At 40.1% G+C, this 24,224-nt stretch overlaps 1 protein-coding gene across 2 annotated transcripts in view; it reads right to left on the reverse strand.

Annotated features, from left to right (window-relative positions):
* Positions 1 to 24,224, reverse strand: part of MAP1B (microtubule associated protein 1B) — a 73,446-nt gene that overhangs the window by 24,447 nt on the left and 24,775 nt on the right. For both annotated transcript variants that reach the window (XM_054810931.1, XM_054810930.1), the window contains exon 3: positions 57 to 139. In XM_054810931.1, coding sequence (XP_054666906.1) covers positions 57 to 139 — 83 coding nt within the window. The remainder of the gene's footprint in view (positions 1 to 56; positions 140 to 24,224) is intronic.

Raw genomic sequence — 24,224 nt, forward strand, 5'->3', positions numbered from 1 at the left:
CACTTAATGGAGATTTTATGACATCCAATACATGCAATGAAATATTTCTGACTTACCTCAGTACTAACTGCTTCATCTGAGGGATTGATCAGGACTACAGTTTCTAAGACATCACTTCTGTGGTGAAGAATCTTCTGACCTGCAAACATAGACAGAAAAAAAAAAAAAAAGAAAAAAAGAGAAGAAATTGAATTCAACCAGCATGGTTTAAACCAGCACTTTCCATGAAGCTTCTTGTATGTCCCGGTGTGCGACAGCACTCTGGTCACCCAGAGCAGCACACATGGCCCACAGCAACTGCTGTGCTGCTCATCTCTTCAGAAACACCCGTGGCATGTGGTCCTGTTGGCCAGAAACACTGCTTCAGAAAATTTAAAGTAATGAAAACAAACTGGCAACAGCACCAGGTCCTGTCCCTTCTCCCTGGCTGGAGGAATCCCTGTAACTCACCTTGGTCTCACAGAGCTGGTGCAGATCCAGGACCTGAGTAACCATCACCAGCTGAGCATCTGACCTTGTACTTTCATAGATGTATCTACACCACAGATACAGCTGAGATTACACAGTTCTGTAATACGCCCAGGTGGTTTTAAATGAGCTTTTCCAGGAACTATTAGCAGCTTAGCTGCAGCAGCGGGAAGGTCAGCACGGGCTACAACCTTCTTCCGCAAGAAGCAAAGCGAATACTTTGGCTGTATGCTGGTGCTGCTCACCATGTCTATCGGGCACAATGTGTGGGGCAAGCAAAGGAACCCAGGGGCATTCCTGCTGACCACCACCACCAGCACCATCCCACACGGCACTCGCTTGCTCCCCGTCATGCACCATGGGAGCGCTCCCGAGCCAGGCAGCTCCCCACACAGACCTCAAGTCCCCATCCGCACCAGACGAACCAGGTGAAAGCCGGGACCCGGTTTGCCAAAACTCCCCTTTCAGCCCTCTGCCAATATTGATTAACACTGGGACACTGCAAGATATTCCCTATGGGGATGGTCGGACACTTACCGCGCTGCCCTGCTTCATCTTCCTCCCGCTTACAAAAACCATAGCAAGCTATGTTAGGCAACAAGAGTGAGCGGGTGTACAAATAACAGCTAGCTCCTGTATGAATAATGTCTGGGCAAGTTTGGAGCAGCCTCTCAGCCTGCTGGCTTTCATACTTAGTCTGTCTAATAGTGATATTCATCTGACTGGGAGTGAATGCCAGAAAAACACAACAGGACTCTTGACATTTTTTTTCTTATGTTAATTGGCAAGTTCTTATCAGGGTCTCTTTCTGTGAAAACTGCAGTGAGATTAATTAGCAGCCATATTGTCATTCAGAAATCCAGACTGCTAATTAGTCCAAAAAACCAGAAGAGCTGTCCCTTCCGAGCAAACAGCTCAGTGCAATATTAATCAATTAAAATAATTAATTACGCCTAAAAGGAAGTCCGAGGGACACAGAACAAGTCACCTATTTGCCAATTTAGAAAAAAAAAAAAAAATCCCCTGTAAAGAGACGTAAACTAACGAGGCCGAGAACGGCCAGGCTGAAAGGGTCTTTGCATTCCTGAGAGCCCCGGGCGGCGTGGGGCAGCCTGGGAGGGCGGGCAGCTAGCCTTTCCCACACCGCCCCCGCCTCGGGGCACGCTCGATGCTGCCCCCGGCCCTTCCCCGGGCAGCCCCCCCCGCAGGCAGCGAGCCCTGCCTCCGCCAGTGATGCCCCCCCCCGCCCTGCCTACACCCTGCCTGCCCCCCTCCTGCCCCCCTCCTCCTCGCCCACCGAGCTCACAATGCGCTGCGTCTTTTGCTGTTGCTCTGGGGAAGCTCTGCATTTATAAGCGTAAGAGCTTACAATCGCATGATAGAAAGTGAAGGAGAAGGAGAGAAAAAAAAAGAGTTCTCACATAAAATGTGAGACAGGGTTGCAGTTTACTCTCTTGTGCATGACAGTGCCTAGACACTTGTGGATAATAATCTAATAATTCGTTTGAAGAAACCTAGTTTTATTAACATACATTCTCTTTGCTATACTACCTTGAAAGGAGACTGTATATTACGAAAGGGAGGAAGGCAGGTCTCCCTCTGCAGCATCCAGTTCTGGCATTGCCCTTTCTAATTCAATCTGGTTTTATGGCTCTGCTTCCCTGCCTAACAGAAATGCATATATAAGGCTACTTTCAGTAAAACATCCAGATGGCTCTGTTACCAGACTCCTTCAGAAGATGTTCTGTGATGTGGTATTTTAGTTATTCTGCAGATTTCCCTCAAATTAAGAGACAAGGCAGAGTTTATTGATTCTAGCCTTTACTGTTGGTAAGGAAACAAAAGAAATTGCCACCCTTTAATTGCCACAGTCATTTGTTGCTTAATAGTTGGTGACACAGAGCACACTGCTTGAGGCCAAAGTAAACCTCATATATGATTAGACATTAACACCATAAACACAGGTAGAAAAGAAATTAAATTAGCCACATGCAAATTTAGACAAAAACACGTAGTGTCCACCTGGCTCAAAGCACACATTTTGTACTTCACTGAAGCTGCTCAGAGTTGTGTATCTGTGTAGCTGTGAGGGATTTGACCTGAGGAGTTGCAACTCCTGCTGACCAGCACCAATGGTGGTTCCTTACATCCTATGCTCCCGTGGGCCTGACACCAAGCTCCAGTGGTTGCATGGTTTCATGCACCTTGAGACTGATTTGCAGAGGCAAGCGTAGAGGTTGGCACCATGTATATGGTGCCTGCATGTGTGACTGCCTCTCTCTTCAACTCCTCAGCATCAACATGTTACTGCTTACCACACAGGGTGGGGACCCAGCACTGGGAGGGCATCAGTCACTATGAGGGCTCCCATACCATATAAAACTTGGGAAGTTTGCAGCTACTTGCTGATATCAGTAACATGGTCCCATGTGACTGCTTGAGAAATAAAAAAAATACATCTTTTTAAAAACTATTTACAATTTTGTAAGAGTAACACGGGCTTACTGCCCAGGTTGATACCCTGAGATGCTCAGCTTGAAAGAAGGAAAGTCTTCCATGGGAACAGTTTTATCAAACAGAAATGAACTATCACAGTGTGGGAGCAGAAAGCAGCAACAGTATTTCACAAACTGGCAAGAGGCTGCAACTTACTAAAGCACGGGTGCTGTGGGAGAATCTGAGTTGTGTACAAGATCTAGGGTTGCTTTAAATTAACTCTACTGGATTTTTGCAGCCCCTTTCAGAGGAAGAAAGCAAGAAACTTCCAGGTTGAACAGAAGTGGTTGGGTGGATAGATTTTACCTGCTCATAGTTTCTGGAAAGCAAGTCGAAGTCCTATCTAAAGACTTTAAGAAATAAATATTAATCATGTTTGGAAGAAATCTAAGTATCTGCTCATCCCTGATTTTATTAAGTAAACCTTCAAATTAAAACCAGATATGAATAAAGAGTCTTGGCAGCTGTTTGATTCAGAACCAGAACAGAGAGGAGAAGTAAACAGCACGTGACAATTGCTTAAAGGGTGATTTCCACAGGCATCATCCCAGTTCCTATGGCCATAGGATCCCATTGCTCCCCTACACAGACAAATATCAATGACATTTATAGTAGGATTATTGAGATGGGGATGATGTCAGTAACATTTCCTAGAGAAGTGACTGAACAGATTTTTAACTTACACAGTTGATCTTTTTAGGCCGATCAAGCAGCATGACCATGGGGCCCACTTTTAACAGTGATTATGTTAAATTTGTGCAAACACAAAATGTAAATGAATGGCAAGGGAGAGAAAGCAAGCCCTCCTTCAAGTCTTGTTTAATCAAGGATCAGTACTGGGCATGCCTGGGCAACACCAGCCCACGGAGGTGCATGCTGTAGACAAGAAGCTACTCAACAGAGCACTCACTCACTCCACATCAATGCCATTCCCACACAAAGTAAATACAAAGGAAGCAGGCAAACCTTTCCTGTGATGATTCTTGGCAGAAAGGGTGAAGGAAGCATACCTTCTCCCTCAGGATAACTGTTTGACACCTGAGCTGGCATTCAAACACAACTCTTTGGCAACTGTAAACATCTTTTCCATTGTAAAGAACTTTAAAGTATCGTTTCACTGTCAGAAGACATGACTGCTGTGTTATGCCAGCCACCGTGCTGGGTGGCATCGGCAGACGGCACAGCTTGCAAAGGTTGCTACTGAAACTTCCCGCAAGCCATGACTCTCAGTGAACTCCCTGCAGCTGGAAACATTCAGTGCTCTGCACTTGCAAGTAGCTCCAATGCCCAGGCCCCCCACAGCTGCCCCTGTTTTGTGGAGGGATTTCTGGACATTGAGAGGAGAAAAATCCTCCAAAATGAACAATAAACCATCCATTCCCAGAGTTCTTTCTTCAACTCTGAGAAGACGTCTTTAACAGACCAATACAGTCACTGAGGAACAGGCATTTTCCCCAACAGGGCAACACTGTGTTTGAGGAGCAGCAACATGCAACATTTTCCCTTGACATTTCTGGGTATAGATGGCAGGAAAGGCTTGGTGTACTTTAATTCCCACTCAGGACAATACCCTGTTTATTGATATTCACACACAGTAACATCTGAAAAGCTTTAGTCCTCATTGCCTTTACGTCCATGGTAAGCAAGAGCTGGATGACGGAAAAATATTACCAGCTAAGGATTTCATGTATATGAGTATATAGGTGGCTTGCAGGTGAGGTGGGGGAAGAGAGGAGGGGCTTTACAGTCTGTTGCTATGCATCCGAGCACTAAAGGTCAAGGCATAGGCAAATCTGACACTCTTTTACATTTAATTAATTTGGCAGAAGAAAATACACTTTTAGCAAAACCAGAAGTAATAAATAGCCTGAGGAACACCACAAAGGTCTTCATCACTGAACAAGAGGTCAGGTGGAGCATTGTGTTTGAGGTGCTAAGACTCTGAAACACAGTATTGAGGTTTGTCAGTCAGTATGCTGGAGAGCAATAACTGATGTTCAATAATCAACTCAACTACATCTGTTTCAGATTTACCATGTCTGATGAAGGTTATCAGAAGGTTATCATATCCCTTGCACACAATATATCTAAATCAATAAATTCCTTTGGAAAAAAAATGAGTTTTTTGCCTAGCCTACAGTAATACAATAACCCATACATTTTACATAGCTTCAAACTGCTCATTGCTTCACCTTCTTTTCCAGTAGGGACTTAAAATTTGTCCCCCAAAAAAGACGTGCTAACCTTGTGTTCAGCATGGTTGTTCTATATATATATATATTCAGTATTCAGAGTTCTGGATGACTGTCATCTGATGGTTGCTATTTCTTATACTAACTGAATGAATCTGTTTTTCCTTGTTTTCAACACAAAGATTAACGGGCATAAATTGTCAAAAAATGCTGTAATTGTGACCAGCCCCCAAACCTCCCCACTGTCTAACCTGGAGGGACTACACTGCAAGGATCCCAGACCAAGGAGAAAGGATCAAGATCCCCTTTTACAGCACATTATCAATTATCTGAAGAAAACTTGAGTAAATGATATGGACTACTCCATCCCTTTGTGTTTCTCTGTTGAGACAGGGCTACAGAGGACATTAAGTTTCCTGCTGACCTAAACTGCAAACTGGAGAAATAGGTAAGTGTACAGCATTAAGCAAGGTAGTGAGTTTTACAGAGTTGCCAAAGCAAATTCTTATGTTGTAAAAATCTGGAGCTCTGTATCTGCAAGTAAGAAGAAAATGATTTGCAGACTTGATGGAGAAATGGCTGTATAATGTCCAGGCACTGGACTTTGATAGCAGAACTTCAGAAAGCCCTTTCCAGGCATGCTCTGAAAGCCCTGCAGGTGATGCCAGGGGCTGCAGAGGCTATCAGTCAGCCTTGTAACTAGCTGACACGATGGGGAGTGGGTAACACAGGCATAACTCCATTTACGTCAGAGAAGATAGATTCACTGCCTCTAGGGCTCAATTCAGCCCAATGACTTCTTAAATTTAAGCTGGCTGCAAGGAAGGTATAGTCATTTTTTTCCAGCAAGAACTCTTATATATCTGTGAATATTGGAGTACTTACACATTTCTAGGTGAAAATAAAAGCCATACCTGCTAGGATGCTGAGTTGGCGTGACAGCTGTGAACAAAAAGTCAGCTCTACTAACATTGCTGAGCCTTCTGACGGTGACAAAGATTTGGAAGACTGACACTGACTGCAAAATGTGACTGTTTTCCTTGTAGTTCTTTAAACGTGCTTGCTCTGAACACAATGGTTAGTTCAGACTTATATTTAATGTTACAAGATTTTTATAGTGAATTATGTGTTGTCTCTGCAAAGTTAGGTTAATCTTTCTTGCATCTGATCTGCTGGAATACTAAACTGTGTTGTGACTCTGCAGGAAGCATAAATTATATGTTTTATCTTCTCCTTCTCCCTGAAAAAATGGAATTCATATTCAAGTTTCCTATGGTTCAGCTGCAGCCTGGTGATAGTTAAATGCTTTTCCTACTCACATCTGACTTGCAACAATTTATTAACTACAAGTCCCGAGAGACAGTGTCCTGCAGCACATTGTATTTTAGGATTTTTAAGCTCACGTTTATTTAATGAAATAAGACTAGTTACATATATTTATTTTAGTTCTTGGATAAGTCCTTACCCATCAGATCTCATCTGGGTTTATACTTCCAGGTAATAATAGAGCCCTGAAAGTGGAAGGCTAGACAGAAGATGATGATGCAGCCTGAACAGTAACTGCAAGATTCAGCCTCCAGTTACTGTACGTGAACCCAGTCCACCAATCCTTGCTCAGGACTCTTGAACAGCAGCGAGGGAAAGAAAGCTGGCCTGTTTGTAGTAATATTCACAGCTGCATTTCTGTCTTCTGCCTCAAGCTTTAATCTCTAATACTTGCAGACTTAGGAACTGAGCTGTGCTAGGAGCTGCTCCAAGAACTGCAAGTGATCGCAGGGGACTTCACTGCCCTGCAACCCATTCCCACTGAAATCTCCTGAAGTCCATTCAAGGCATTAAATCATGTTTTCGCACACCCTGTTGATCAACAGACTAATTGTATCAACTTTTCACACTAAATATTAATTTCTTGCACTATTTGCCAACTTTGTGTGACATTTAATTTGCTGTCAAAATACAGTCATTTATCAAGTGGAAGCAAACTGCTGGCCTTTTCACTCCCATCTGTTACTGTCAGGAGCAAATTACTACCCTCAGCTGTCCTTCTTCACCTTCAGAAACAGCATTTTCCACATAATTCTTGATGTTTTACAATTTCAGGGCTCTGTGAAGGACTGCTAAAGATTAAAAATCTCTTCTGAACAAAGTAGTACAACAAAAAATATTCTGAAAAAAGGTTGAAGCAAATCAGTCTAAAGCACAATAACAATAAAAGCGTATATATTATATTTTTAAGGCCTACTACAATAGGTTTATCTCCCAAAAAGGGGATATGCCACAAAAACTGAACCAAGTACCCTAGGGATTTCATTATCGATTTCACTGATCCTCTGGACAGGAGCAAAATTTTAAACTATGATTGCTGAAGACTTCAATAAAATCAGTCAAAGAGAACAAGAATACACCTCCTGTTTGTATGCTGCACTTGTAACAGTAGTGGAATCTAATGTTTCTGATAAATGAGTTCACCCTTGACTTTGCTTAAGAAAAAAATACATCCAGTAGTCAGTCAACAGCACCAATCCATTCAATGAGTTCAGCTGCAAGTTATTGCTATCGAGCATTAAAATTCACTATCGACAGGAAAAAGACAAGCCTGTTCTTGAAGTGAGTGACTGTCTTTAATTATTGGAATGCTTCTTTGATTAGGAAACAAAAAATTCCTTATCCATTCTACAATAACCAATTATTCCTAATATCTAAGATTTCATATTTCTGGGGGAACTACCCAATATCCTAACCAGCTGTAGTAAAGCTAGTGGGTCCTTGGCAGCAGTCTTTGCTTTATCATTTCATGCCTAATTGTGGGTGCAGTCAGGCATGGCTGTCTCTGAACTCTGCCATTTCTGTTCTTTTGTTGACCTGTGTCATTTACCATCCACATGGTGGATAAAGCCCAAATCCCAGAAGTCTTGTCCACCACTATTTGGCAGCACTGTAATTTCAGTGAGAGGATGGCAAGCAAAGGACATAAATCCAAACTGGCACAGCTGGAACTACGCTTTGCAGATAGGTCTGTGCAGCTTTATAACCCTACTCCAAGAAATTATCTCCTGTAATTACAGGAAGGAAAATAAAAAACAGTGTTTAGAGAGCAGAGCAGTTTAATATCTGGACAGAAAGAGAGGGAAGAGTCATGGCTGTTTACCTGAGGGTGATGCATTGTCCTTATAATCATGAGAACTGCCTTGTTCCATAGCATGGCTGTAGTCAGTGTGGCTTTGAGGAGCAACACTCCATGCCATCCCAACTGTCTGACATGGGCTTTCACCAACAATTCATTTACCTGAAGTTACAATCTCTCTCAGGAATCACCCTTCCAACCTTGAAATGAGAGGTTTCAGAGACAACTAGATGACTGCTGCACTCATCAACATGGAAATCTTCTTATGCATCTTTATGTCTTCTTCAATTGTTTTGCCCTTAAAGCCTTTTTATATAAATTGTGTAGTCTTTTCCATTATTTTCAAGGCAATATGTATATAAACAAAACTTAGGATCTTCCTCAAAAATATTCACAGTTCAGAGTGGCTTTCTGAAATGCATATTTTAATCTGTTTAGAAAAATTTCCACATATTGGTTTTGTAGATTACAACTCTGGACACACTGTGGTATCTGAACAACTGCTTTCACAATTAATTTTATCTTTGGAACACAACTGATAGATGTGAAGGGATTTTAAACCCATAAAATAGATAAGGAAACAATTTGCAAGGTCATACAGAAACAGAAACCTGAATCTTTAGAGGCCAATCAGAGTGCTGCAGCTACACAATCCTTTTGGTTCTGCAAGGTACATCACTGTGTTGTGCATTAGAAAACACTGAATACTTAAAAAGTTATGAATAATGGGTTCTTTTTTTTAGATGGACCCTCTAAGTCATCTTTATCTACTTCCCAGAGCTGAAATTCTTCCATAAACCACTTGCCTTGCCATTAAGATATCTACATTATTGAACAAATAGTGTTATCACTGCAGACCTTGAAACTCCAGCTACAAATGGCAACAGAAAACAGAAATCAACACCCAGTGAAATTCATGAGAAATTTGTCCAGGACTATCTAGGCAAAAGCAAAGCAATTTAATCTTTTCCTTTCTTAGTTTTTGTGTTTTATAATCTTGAGGCAGGCAGGTAGGCAAATGTGAGATTCTCAGTAAACAGTTGGCCTGAGTTACACGACTCCATTACAAGTAATAATCTTAAAAAGCTGCTAACAGCAAGTTAGTAAATTAATGGCATGTATACTACAGTCAGCCCTGTATTTTAAGGCTGTAATCCTTTCATTGACTCACATTAATCTCTCCCCTACCCTTAAATCTTAAATGCATATAAAATGGCAAGGGCAGCTCTACGGTACACTGCAGATCTGATCCATGGATCTGGAGCTTTAGTTTTCAGCTGCGCAGCACATTGCCCCGGTACTGCATAGACACTGGCAGCCAACATGCACCACACTGGGAGACTGCAGTGATGCAGAGCTGACTCATCAGTCCTGAAGGTCAATGGAAGTCCTCATCTGAGCCTGCATTTGGGAGTATTACTAACCAGGGAAGAGTAAGAGACCTGCGCAACGTCAGACCTCTTCTCCGTCTAGAAAAAGGAAATGTCTTCTTTTACCACTGGAAAACATGTCAGACCCAGAAACTAAAATAATCCTGAGCAGAGCAGACCATTTCCCAGTATAATTTATTTGCAATAGTCCCCACAATGTGATATTTTAACTTTGCTCAGTTATTCAGAAAAGGAATCTGTCTTTCACATCCCAACGCAGTGTTAACCGTCAAATAGTCAAAATCTTACTTGGAAAAAATACTACTTCTTTCTCAATAGCTCCGTGGCTCACTACCTCACACTTCCACTGTTGATCGAACAGCACCATATATCATAATTCACAGGGCCGGTTAGAAGCTTAAGTGTTCTTTTGTAATGCCAAGCCCTGGTATAGTCACATCACAAACAAAACCATTAACCAGGCCTTAAAAGATGTTAAGCAAACTTGTGCATCAAAGGAAAAGTGCTTGGGACTTTTCGCAAGGGCTGCTTCTTATGGAAAACAAACATCATTTTTATTTCAATGACTTCTTATAACAAAATATGATTGTGCCAATGTGCATTAAATAACCTAGTCTTTAACTCGAATACAAGTGCACACCATAGGAAAATTGCCACTGAGATCAATGAGGAATTGAAAAGGTTCTCTGATTATAAATATCTGCTGCTGAGGAATTGAAAAGGTTCTCTGATTATAAATATCTGCTGTTGAAAACAAGATAGGGAACATCAGCATTATGCTTCTTCTGAACGGAATTTAAGCAAGTAGCCACGATCCTTCCTGTATTTAAAAAACCCCACAACAATAACAACCTCAGTTAAATGTACTTTATTTCCTTTCAAATCCTGCCATTGCTAAAACCTCCTTTTTACACCCTTCTATTTTACCACCCTGTGCTGCAGTGCGTGGCTGTACCATTCTACTCTCACCATCCTGATTGCCAGGGAAGGGAAGTTTGCTTAGATTTTTTTCCTTTTCTCTGCAATGCACTGTGCAGATGCTTCCTTGCACTTCATGGCAACTCCCACCTTCATATGGAAAATGGAGCACAGCAGTATCAAAAAGAAAAAAAAAAAGCTGATGTAAATGCAAAATGTGCAGCAAAGGGATAAATACTGAAATGAATATTTCAGAAAAAAATAATTTCAGAAGTCTGCCTTTCCTCTTCCCAAACATCTCTACCTGAATACTTTTTCAGTCTTTTACTCCCACCCTTCAGGGAGAAGCCTCTAAATTTTGATCATTTCAGAAGGTCTCTGTTAATGTTTCCAAATTGCCACAACCTACTTACTAATGGGTTTTCATCACTACGGCAGCTGAAGCCAAACCCAAAGCTCCAATTAAAATCCTCTAGGGGATATTTCTGGTCTTGGGGTCATTACTGCATATGCAACTTAGTTTTAAGTTCATCTGCCATCTCTGTTGAAACTCAGACAAGTCAATACAACCTATAGGGGTTTCACACGTGGGGAATCCATTCTTTCCCTCCAGCAAATTTTCTTTGACATGTGTTTATTGAAGTTTCTCAATTTATATATAATTTCTACCCTTCCTCCTAGTTCAAATCAGAGAAGGATTTCATTGCCTTGGCAGCCCATGAATAATGAATGACAGATCTGTTTGCAAGCGCTAAGGGCTGTTGCAGGGACCCTTGTACTCCAGATGAGACGCTTAACTTTGCAGTATATAAAATTATTTATGGTTGAATCTTCCTACAGTCTGGCAATCAATAACTTTTATTGGGAAAACCCCCACAGTTTATAACCTACCTTTGATACTTGTACTGTAACATTTATTATACACAGTAAAAATCCCAGGTTGTTTGCCAAAATACCTCCTCAAATATAATTTACCTAGTGTTGCTCTTTGAAGAACTGTGATGTTCTTCTTTCCCAAGTAACATCACAGCTTTACTGCTGTTTCCTGAACAAATCACGCATTCGTAATAGCTGTATTACAGTGGAAAAGTTATATTTTTTAATACTTGGGTTTACTTTTGTGTGCTTTAGAAACTTGTCATTCCGTTAAACGTATTATTACCATCAACAGATTTACCAGCTGTGGAATATCCCTGAACCTCTGCAACCACTGCAAAACCTAATAAGATGCTCTATTTGTAAGCCTTTAATGAGAACTTGGTTTAAGATCTTCCCCTGGCAACCATCCGGCTTCCCAGCTCCATAGGACAACTTGCCCAAAGCTTTTATTTTGCTTTACATACAGTCTGTGAAAAATGCCACAACAATAAGCAGTGTTGCTAATCAATTTCTGGACGTGAATCCACTGCCCTATTCTAGCAGCAACTGCTTTCCTGGTTTGAAAGAGCAGAGCAACTGTTCTATCCGAAGGCAGAGATCTTGCTCTGCCAAGAAAGAGACTCACCTGAAAGCCTCAAAACACCTTCATCTCTGGTTCTTTAATGGATGTGTGCAATTCTCCACCGTGATGGTTTTACACAAATTGCAAATGTAATATGAAATCAATTGCCTCTGCATACAATACAGGCAAGTACTATTAATTAATTCCAGGTTTTACAGCAAAGAATATGAGAAGGTGCACCTGCCAGCTAGATGTGTCAGCACAAAGGGAACATTCTTCTGGCTTTCATTTCTGGAATTAAAACAAGCCATAAAGCAGTCCCTCCAGTGTTTGGCCTTAAATTTTCTGATGATGTACTTAAGTACAACCAATTGGACTACATTGTAAGACTGAAAAAGTCAATGCTATCCTGTAATTAGAATATAAAAAATAGAGAGGGAGAAAACAAGTAGTTTCAGGAAATACAAACCCATATCCAAATATTATTTTGAAAAGCCAATGTCTTTTAATACCTAAACTCTAAAATTTAACAAAGCAATTACCCTAATCAGTGGTGGAAACTGTAGTATCAAAAGCAATGTAGGAACAACAGTGGATATGAGTGATAGCTCATATCCACTGATACGATGCAAGGAAAAAACACCCCCTAACAGCAGTCAAAGGGCTTGGAAATCAGAAATCAATGAACCAGTAAGCATGAAAGCAAAAGCTGGCCCTCTGAATGACAGTGGGCAGACTCCAGAGGCCAGTCAAGAGTCTAGCTTGGATTATTTTTTTCTTTACTGGCCCTGTACGCTCTCCCTCCACCAACTTCTGTATGGAAAAACAAGTGAGGAACAGACCTAGTCCTGAAAACACCTGTTTTAATCTTCAAATATTTCAGTTACCACTTCTGACATCCTTTCATACTCCCAGTCTTCTTCCCAGGAAGAAGCAGATGGCCCTGGAAATAGTTCAGGCAGCCTCCGAGCTGAAGAGCAGAGGACTGCTGCTGACCCATAAGGGGAGGATCCTTTCTGCTTACACAGCCACAGCAAGCTTTTACAGGAGGGCACAGGATTCATGAAATAAATAGTGACATAGTTTCCTCCTGCATATGCAAGAACCACTGCAGAGAACTGTCATCTCCAACTAGATAAATGTCCACCAAACTCCCAGGAAGTCCACCACAATGCTCAGTACACATCCAAACTAGTTACTTTAAAATGAAAGAAAGTAAAAGCTCACCCTGTCATGGAAAGGAAAAATATTGAATTAAATATCAGTTCTGTCTCTTGCAGCTAAGTCTTCTTACCTCTTCCTAAACCGCCATTGTTATTTTGGAACCTCTAATCACCCTTTATGCCTCAAAAATTCAAATCTCTGAAAATACTTAATATCACCCAGTAGGAATAGTAATACAATTTTGGCCTGGTACTTTATGAAATTGTTGGAAACCTTTAGCACACCATGATTACTTAAACTTTAAGGTCTATTCTTCCCTTTGTGTGCATGCTTAACTCCTATTAATGTCGATGAGAGTTATGTGCATACAACAATGTAAGATTAGACTCTTCATTGTTTAAGAGGTGGTGATCAGTGCTGTGCTGCTTTAGGGAAAAACCTCAAGGATATTGCAAGTACTATGGGGAGTTAATCTCATTACACACTACTAATAGCATTTGTGGCAGTGTTTGCTTCTCAAATCAACCATAGGTGACCACCTGGTGCCCTGTAACTGGAAAGCTGCTTCCACAACACATGCACAGACCAGTCTCTGCTTAGGAGGTTAATCTGTAAGCTGCCATGAATCTATTCTCCTGACACTTTCTCCCCCACTGAGAACAACATGTGTTTTTATTTTCAGTTGGAATATTTGTAACTAAACAATAGAGCATTTTTAATTAATTTTTAACTACACAAATCCTTTTTCTTTCTTTTTTTTTAAGAATCATGGATTCAAATACAAAGGTGTTTAGTTAGGAATGAATATATTGTGATGCTTTTCAGTGCAAACTTTACACAGGCTCATCTTCTTGAGTTACCACATGATCGGCTTCACCTAGTACTTTCCAAAATTAAAATTGCTGCAGGGCTGATTTTAAGTACTCTTCCAGACAAGAGTCAGAGAAAATGAAGACATCTGTAAAAGAGAAACTAGTACGCTGAAAAGCATATGAAATGTCAGTCAGCATTGTCTTGTCTATAGAAGCTATCCATACTATTCCTAAATATACAGAGATATTTTTAACTACATTGACTTAGTGCATACCAATTAAATCAGTAGAGTCGTGCTGACTTAAACCAGCTAGTGACCTAGCCCACAAATCAGTTTTACAGCAGATTTGAACAGAAAGGCTACCAATTACTAAGCAACTGTTTGCAGGTACCAACTGAATAATTAAAGCTGGTTTCATCATACATATTTCATCATGCTGTGAAAAAAAAATTACCCTTGGCAACCCCTATTTATGTATCTGAAATCTAGAGAGTTACAAAAATCAAACTTAAGAAAGAGACTCGTTCACACCAGGCTTGATATTAGAACAAATTCCTCTGGCTTGCATCCAGTTGTGACGCTTGAGGGTACAAGCAGGAAGAATGGTGATCACCAACTTTTTAAACAAATTTCATCTTTGTAATTACTTTAGGCAATTGACACCAAGTAGCCTCCAGCGATGGATTCCCAAGATGAGACTTTAAAGATAATTAGATGCACTTACAAATTGTGTCAAAACTGAAATCTAGAGATGTGTTGGCAGAATATTACTAATAAAGCTGATGTGTTGATAGGGACACAGAGAAATGAGGGTTGCAATTAAAATGGAAACATTGAAGAAAGAAATGTACAGTACTTTTACTTTGTATGTTTTAAAATATGCATTGTATCCGTATTCCATCTGCGGATTTCATAACAATTGACACTCATAATTTCTTAAAGTGCTAGCTCTTGAGCACTAATGGATGGATCCTAGAGATGTAAGGGTTCTGTTTAAATCAGGGGATCTAGAACAGTTTAGATTTTTAAAGAGAGCCAGCCCACTTTCTCATTTATAAAGATGGTCCCTCCAAGTCTCTGGCCCCTCTGCCCAGCAGGCTCCAGGCTTTGCCTTTATTTCTGTGCACTGATTGCCCCTGGAAACGTGCTCCAGGAATCCTCAAGTCTGGAGGCTTTTACCTGTAGCCCCAAGGGTCATACTGTTGAAATTGTCTTCATGCTGTGCGTCCCTAGATAAAACAACTAGGGAACATGAAAGCCAGGCATTAAAAAGAAACATCAGGTCTAGGGAATTTCTTAAAAATGGTATGCAGAAAATCCAGGTAACAGGGGAAAAAATCTCAGCTCTCACATAGATGAGAATAAGGGAGTGTGGTAAATTCAGTAGACAGAGTAAGGACAGTTTTATTGAAATTTTGTAAGTATAAATAATTTATCAATAACCAACATCTTCATTTTGATCTAGCTAGTCTCAAAAATTCCTAAAGGCTTTCCCTCAAAAAATTCTGCAGAATCTAGAGTGGCAAAAGTGGGAATTTTATAGCATTTGGCAGGACTCCCTGAAGATATTCATAAGCTTTAATAGCATGCCTTTGGACATGAATGCACAAAAGGAGCCCCATTTCAAGATACCTTGAAGAAGATCTCTGGAAAAATTAAGAGAAAAACATTTTCGTGATTCAGATATGATGGTGTAACGTGGTGTGTTGTCTAAGAACAGATGCCTACAGGGTAAATGAAGAAAGTCAAGTCAAAAAGTAGCATTAGGACAGTCAAGTGCTGTACAAATTCAGACTGAATGTGCCTCAAGCCACATCTGTCTTATGGTGAACAGTATGCGCCAGGGCTGCACACGTGGCAGGAAGCAAGGGAACATCACCTTTGCACACAGGGTGAGATTTCACCGTGTTCTCCTAAGAAAAAAAGCATTCTATATTGCCTGCATTTCTTAACGGTAAATTCTGGAGACCTCCTCTTCAAAGAATAGTCAGTGCACAAGGATTTTGTTGGGGTTTTTTTTGGTTTGGTTTTCTGGGGGTTTTTTGTTTGTTTTGTTTGGTTTTTTGTTTGTGGTGTTTTTTTTTTTTTAATATTTAGCTGATACATAAAATTACTCTCTTATTCAGCTTGCAGCCCACACAGTGCCACAGCATGTGCTCCGTATCTCACACTCCTCATTAGTACACAGTCCTACCTAGACTGATGAAAACCTCACCCAATCCTGAGAACTGCATAGCTTCCTCATTTGAAACAGCACTGGCACTGCGCAACACTGAAATAGCTGAGTTTTGAGCACCTGGAAAAAATAAATAACTGGTGATTATAAAAAGAGCTGTTGGTTACAGTGGTTTTCCCCAAATAAGCCTAGCAGTGTGGGCTAAATCCCATACGCTGCTACTCAATTTTTAATAGGTCATTGGGCAAAATTTCATTCATTTTTTATGAATGCTTAAGGAAAAAACTGGATGTGACTGCTGGTAGGCATGAGGTAAGCGATTGTATCTTTACATACAGAGGTTATTTATTCTTTGCATACAGCTAAGAAAGATAAAAAGAAAAGCATATATGCTTATCTGGGACTGCACTGCTGGGAACATTCAGCACTTATCCTAAAGCTGCTTGTGTACACCCAGTTAAAGGAGAGAACCAGAAGAAGACCCATTTACAGATCTGCAAGGCATGGGGGTTTTAGAAACAAACCAAGGTCACCCTCGAGGAGAGCAGGTATCACCCACACATGAGAGGGTCTTGTCACTACCTAAAGACAGTTCACACCGGGAATCCATGGGAAGATTGCATCCCAGTTTTAGGACCCATCCTCTGGGATGATGGACACTGGGCTCGGCTGAGATCAGAGAGATTTGCTGAGGTGGACAAATTTGCTTCCTCATCACTTCCAGGAAAAACTTGATGGGTCAAAGCCATGTTTTCCAGTGCTTTAAGTAATCACTAACAGGGTAGGAATAAATCAGATTTAGATTTCAAAACAATGTCTCTGGCTCCCTTTCTAGCATCCCTTGCTTCCCAGCTTGAAGGTCTCAGCAAGATTCCCAGATTTCCAACAGGTCTTCCTTGCCCTGTTTTCCCCAAATATTGTGAGACAGTACATGTGCTTTTGTTTTTAATTTAGAAGACAATGAAGCATGGACTAGAGTCCAATCAAATGCTAAGCACAGATATTATCTGGTATGAATATTTAGACCCTGACAGTACTATTTCATATGTTCATCAATAAAACCCTCATAATGATAGTTGCAATCGAGGGAAATGTTTTCTCTTTCATATGCCAAAGAATGGAAAAAAAAAATCGAAGAATTCCAAGAAAATTGGCATTTATTTACAAACTGTCCTTGGCTTGGTTGCTATAAAACAAAAACGCAAGTTCTCTGGCACAGCTCACATTGTATATAGATTTAATCTGTTTACTGTTAGTGAATATTATTAGATCTTGATATGCAACTATAAACACATCTCTGCTGTTCCCTCAGGTCAAAGCATGTGGACTTATATTTTATAGTTGTATCATCAAGCCACAGCATGTTTGCTGTTATTTCAATATACTTATAAAATGTCCCATGCCACTCTCCTTTGAATGCTATAAATTGCTTTCATGATCTGCTTAGGGATATTGAGAATTCAGCTGGCATTGTAATATTTTATTTAATGCATGATACTCTCAGAACCACTGTATAACATTCCACTAGGTCAGACAAGACAGTTCTTAAAAATATTAAGGGATCATTTATATCTTAGAATCATAGAATCGTTTTGGTTGGAAAAGACCTTTAAGCTCATCAAGTCCAATTGTTAACCTAGCAAGGCCAAGTCCAACCACTAAACCATGTTCCAAGCACCACATCTTCAGAGTATGTGCTAGTTTTCAAGCCACAAGTTGTGTATGCAAACTACGTTTTGGGGAAGGATATATTCACGAGCATAAAATCAATTAGTAGGTCTGACTTGAAGTTTTAATTACACTGATACAGCTTGGTCCATCCTGTACCAGAATTTCTTTTTCCCCATTTGACATCTTATATATTAACGTTCCTATAAATTAACATACCTATGAGACAGTGCTTCATTCTCATTTCTCTGAAAGTTGATCTGTGCCAACATTAATATGCCCACATTATCCCTATCCACTCCAAATATGTGAGCCCTTATCACCCCGCCCTTGTCAGACTTACTATATATGCCATTCTGCATCCACGTACATACTCACAGTTCCTATAGCACCCTCCTTTCTGTCATTTTAATCTCCAAGAAAAATATTCATTGCCCATCTTAGCACCAGATAATATATTAAAATTAGGTTCATTTCAATTATGGATTGCAGTACATCTTCACAGTTTGTACAGCAGTAAATTCTAGACCTTTCTGAATCACAAAAAAAAATCTTAATTCTGGTTTTGAACAACTTAATTCCAGTGTTTGTCTCTTTCCTGTTCATAAACCCAAGGTCCGAACACCAGTCAGAGGAATTGCTGCCATTCAAGTGCAGTCTGGTGGCTTGCAAGGATCTGTCTTCACTGGCCAAATCCAGTGCTGTCTACCTGCAGATCCTGGTGACTTGGAAGGAGATGGGAAAGCGGTAAGAAAACAGATCCCCTGGGAAGGTTTGGCCCTCTTACCTTACAATGAGGCTGAGGTGGCCTCCACACTTATACCATGGAATTCCATTTCCTTTGCACCACCAGCATCGCAAAATGTTGAATACATTTGTGCTAGTTACAAAACCTTCTCATCCTTTCTTCATTTGTCCCTTTCTCCACTTGTCCCTTGTCTCCTTTTTGTCTTAACTGTAATTTTTCAGGGGCAAAAACTCTTGTGAGAAGTATGGGAACTGACACAAATGTGCAATGTAACAAGTGACACAAGAGCAGCACGTGCTGCCCATGAGCCCGGTGTGTATTAGGTGCGTCGAGGCAATGCAGGCGTCCAGGACATCCTCTGGCTGCAGTTCCCCCGGGGGAGTGGACGTGGGCAGTATCAGCACATCAGGACACATCTGTTGCTACTGCTTATGACCCTGAGTAAGTGCCCATGCCTCAGCTGTGCAGATCTTCCTCGCTCACCCTGCTCCCTGAATAGACTGGGGAGAAGGAAGCCTTTGTATGAATGTCCCTGATAATGCCAGTCTCACACTGTATGGAAAGCAATGCTTTTCTGGTAATATTTTTTAAATGGAACTGAGTTTTTACACCATGTTCAATTTGGAAATTGTGAGGAGAGCAAAAGGCAGATTAGCTTTTACACATTTCTCTTATATCTGAAAAATCCTTCATCTAAGGAAAAACAAAAAAGACATTTTAGGAGAAGGTGAACTTTATTGAAAGGGTATTTTCAATTCAAATATGCTTAGCTAAAATCTTGGAGCAGCTTTGCAATCTTTATTTTTAGTGACGGAGGTCAAAATTCTGCTTTTGGTTTCCTTTCAGCACTCCTTCCACCTCACTTCCCTAGCTCCTGGGAGCGCTTGCTTGCTTTATTCCTGACAAAACCCCTCCAGGTCACAGGGACAGAGGGTTAGTCCCTGTGTGTCACATTTACATTTGGAGTGAGTGCCATGTTTCACAGCTGCAGCTGCTGGCCTGCCATTTCTGCCATTATTTGCATTTCAAATAGAATCAATGGAAGCAATGAACTACAAAATAAATTGAAGTTCTGCATAGAACACAAATGCCTTTTGTTATTCTGACTTAGCTGCTGAAGTACTGAAACATGGAAAACTTGGTAAGGTTGCACAGTCCCTAATGCTGAGTACTGTTTCAGGTGAGATCAACAGCATTTATGTGTCAAAAACTGTAATTTAAAAGAAAACTTTTTCTACAGCTGCTGGTAACCTAGTTTTCAATAAGTAATCACCTCTGTTGCCCAGCTTAAACATATTAAAATATGTTTCCAAAAACAGTGCAATAAAAAAGAAATTGAGGGTTAATAATTCTTCCTCTTTTCTTCCCCCAAGTATCTTATACTGCTCTACCAAATATTTCAAGTGCTATAGAAGTCTGCATTTCCTAGCTGGAAGTTTGATTTGCAGTTCACAGACTGATACCTATCTCAGCCCTATTCCCATGTCCTTTAGGTCATTTCTGACTTGCACTGATCCAGAATTTGAAAACTTACTTTGGTAAAAAACTTACTTACTAGTGTCAGATACAATGGAGTAACTGCAGGAAGTGCTATAAACTGAGATTCTAGAGGGAAATAAAAAAGGCAGCAAAATCAGAAAGAAGCTGCAACATCCCTATGCAAACTCCATGGACGTTGTCTATAATAATGGTCAAACAGAACCCTGGCTTACATGCTTCACTGTCGCATGACAGCACTTCTGCAAGGTGTTCCTACTGTGCCAGTGTGTCTGCAAGCGGGCAGATCTTGTGCGGGGAGCAGAACGAAGAGCACTCTCCCATCCTTACCACAACTAACCACTCCAGACACTCCTGCTGTAAAGGCAGCATTCAGTCTTTTTCCTCCTAGCAGCCTCGAGTGTCATTTAATCCTGTTTGTCCTCCCCTACTTCTGAACTGCACTGTCATCCATGCCCTGTTATGCCTCCAAACAATATACGTCATTGCCTCCGAATACTGAAGAACATTTCTGGAAAAAAACCCCTATTCCCTGGGAAGCAGGGCAGTGGGGGAGCACTGGGATTTGAAATGGCCACATTGAGCCTGTGGCTATGATATCAGACCTCTTAAGCTGACGGCTGGGACACTAAAAGCAAGAGCACTTTGTTTCTTAATGGACCTCTGGGTTCCTCAGTGCACCCTTGGTGTGAATAGTTAGGCATTAGTCCTCCGCTCAAATTGCTTTCTTTTTTTTTTTTTTTTTCCTCATCAGAGTTGAAGTAGGCCTAGACAAATCGTCTTTGCAAAACAGTGGCAGAATCAAGGTTACTATTCTGCCTTCCAGTCCCTGATGGGAAATGTTCAGAGGATAGCTAGATCCTGCAGGGACTCGTCTCTTCTCTTCGTAAATGTTAGGATGCACTTGCAGCTGTGGTGACCCGGTTAGACTCGAAACCACGGTCCTGTCCACAAAGTGTTTCTTGATATCTTGCAGAATAGTTTGTGTGTCACAACTGAATTCCTACCCAGGAGCAGTTTGTTTTCCACCTGATTAATATCTCCCCAGCTAATATATTTGCCAGTTTTTGTGATAATTTTCTGGGTGCTATTAATAAAGTTGTCGCATATTTTGCTCCACAGCTACACTTCAAATAAATAAGGCAATGTCTGTTTACTGCTTGCATTTCTGTTTGTAAAGTTGTTTAATGAACATTGTGGAAATATCTGTATTTTTTTAACTTGATGTGTGCAAGTGCTTTTGTTCCAGTTACGGCTATTGTGCATGATTTGTAATAAAAATAACAGAAGTACTACAGAATATAAGATATCGTTCTTCTGTACAGAGATAATTTAACTGTGTATATTTCTCAGGCACCACCTATCACAGATGCTGAAAACAGAAGAAACATCCTAAGTTACGCAGAGTAAGGGCTGATCCAACTGGCCTTCAGACAGTGGAACTTTTTCCACTGACTTCAGTGGGACTTGGACAAACTCATGGAGGAGATAGAGTAATTAAAACTAACAGTCTAGCAAATATGTTTTACAAGATAAAAATACAGGATTTTTCACACTGCCAAAAATATTTTAACTTGCTAATTAGCAATCCCAAGGAAACTTGATGTTGACAGTTTTTCAATGAATTAATACATTCACCATGCACCACAATGCAAATTTTCCCATGGCTTCAAGAATAAGTTAATTGTGAGTTGGTTCTTGTTCTAATATTGTGAACTCAGACATAAATTATTCATCCTCTCTCATATAGTTCTATATCCCATCTGCAGGTTACATGGAAATTACCCCCCGGCTTGGATTCCACCTAATGTAAATTGCCATAGGAACAGTGAATTCACAGTTATCCTGTGTTTAGCATGCACTTAGCAATACGCCTAAGAAATTCTACTCGAGAATGTCTTTAGTAACTAAATAGCTCCTGTGGACTGAGTTTTGCAACACATACATGCAGCAGTGGTCCCAGCATAAACTCTCTGGTTCATTTACCAGATGGATTAAGAACTGTAGTAAACAGTATAAAGAAAATTTCAGTATAATGCTTAAAACCAACTTAAATTAAAGGTATTGGTCTAATTTTACTAATTTAGGTAAAAGCATCTGCAGATCTCTTATTCAAGATTTCTCAACAAAATCAGACTAAGGAGACAAATCAGAAGGCAAAGGGAAAGTTTAAAAAACTACACACTTCAAAGTGCTGCTTTTTAAATCTCTGTGAAATGATTATGCTAAAACATAAGCAAGTTTGAAGGACAGGATTCAGCCAAATCTGTAAGTCCACTGAATGAGTCACCTGAGTAAGAAGTTCAGAAGTAGATCCAACCCCGTAGTAGTACAGCTATTGTGATACCATAGTTGTTCTAATAATTTCAGAAATCTCTTGCTTTCATATCTATTAATCCCATGTATTAGCTTTTTATTGTGTCTTATAGTAATGTTTAAAATGTATTTTTAAGAAATATATTTGAGAAGTTGCTAACTATTTTAAATTATTACATTTTAACTCTCACAGGTGCTCATTTCTGTAAGTGTATGAGCAAATCACCACCCAGATTGCCACCCTTCTTTGGTCCACAAAGAAACCGTGCCTTCTAGTTTATGTTCTCTTTTGCTGTTGAAGACAAGTCCTATCATATCAGATACTTATCCAGTGACAACTTAAGGACAAGTGAAAGATGAAAAGAAAAGTTATTTCACTTCCCTCTCTTACCTCCTAGCATGTCTGATTTTATTCATGCCTGTCTTTTGTGATGTCCTGTTGTACAGCACACAGCTTATCAACTGACACAAAAATAAATGCATAATAAATATTCTACAAGAGCAGAGAAAGGGAGTTGCTAAATATAAACAAACTGCTTGGTCGGACTTCTACACTTGTCCCTAAGGGTAAATACTGTTGTCTTCTGACATCTCTCAACTTCTTGCAGCGCCATCTCAAGCGCTACTAGCAACTAGTAATTAGTCTAGTTCTCAGATGCCTTGAGTGTCAATAGAGAAAAAAGGCAACAATTCCTTCATAGAGCTATTTGGAAATCAACTGCTTCAGTTCTAATATTTAATAAATTGTTTGTAATGTTTTAATGTGCTGCTGTAGCGGCAGCATACCAGAAACATAAGGATAAGCAGTTGCTCTAGGCATGGAAGAGACATGGCATGGCAGAAGCTTCAAGCACCTCATATGCAGTATCAGTTCAAGTAAGAGACATGAGTCCTAGATGAAAAGAGCAATGTCTGAGCGAGGAGAAGAAGTCATCTGATTCAGGGAAAAAAGAAAAATACTGTAAATGGATATTAACAGTCTTTTTTCCTTATTTGTCCTATCAAGGGGTTGATGCCCACTGATTGCAGAGTCAAGAGCTCCCAAATTCAAGTGGCTTTTTCTTGCCCTAATAACCAGCAAAGGACACCTGCCTTGGGGGGAACATCAGAAAGAAAAAGCTTGAGTTGAAGAATTCAAGACATTTTTCCATTTCAAATTTTTGCATGTTCTTCCATTTCTTGTTTTCTTTTTCCAGCTGACTTTAACAAAGTGAAGAGGCTCTCTTCTGTCTGGCTATTACTAATAGGTAAAATCTGAAGAGACACAGGAATATTTAACATATTTTTCAGAGGCTGGAGATATCAAAAAGAGATATCTTCCTGATGGTTTAAGCTTTCCTTTCAGTTTATATACCTGCACCTTGCAATGGAGCACACAATGATTCAAGTCCTTGGATAGTGATAGCTGTAATACTTCTAGGGAAGCTGGGAACAGCTTGAAGGTAGCATTTTCCAAATAATTGATTGAAATGGAAACATATTTTCAGCAATTAGCAAATATGTGGTTTATGAGATCAAACATTGTCACAAACTTATTATTTCTAAAGTTAAACAGGCAAGATTTAGATTTTTCATAGAAGTCATATTTTGGATTAAGAATGTATTTATAAGTATTATTATTCATAAATATTATTCTGAGGGAGAATAAAACAAGAAGGATGAAATCACTGGGAATGTTAGTAATTTTTAACAAAACAAAACCTCACTTTTCATTCTGCTATTTTCCTACATTATGTATCTTTTCTATTACCATTACTATGAGAAAGTTATCTGCACCATTACTATGAGAAAGTTATCAGCCTTCCAAAAAT

The sequence above is a fragment of the Grus americana genome, chromosome Z, assembly GCF_028858705.1.
Source record: "Grus americana isolate bGruAme1 chromosome Z, bGruAme1.mat, whole genome shotgun sequence".
In the NCBI taxonomy this organism is placed as follows: domain Eukaryota; kingdom Metazoa; phylum Chordata; class Aves; order Gruiformes; family Gruidae; genus Grus; species Grus americana.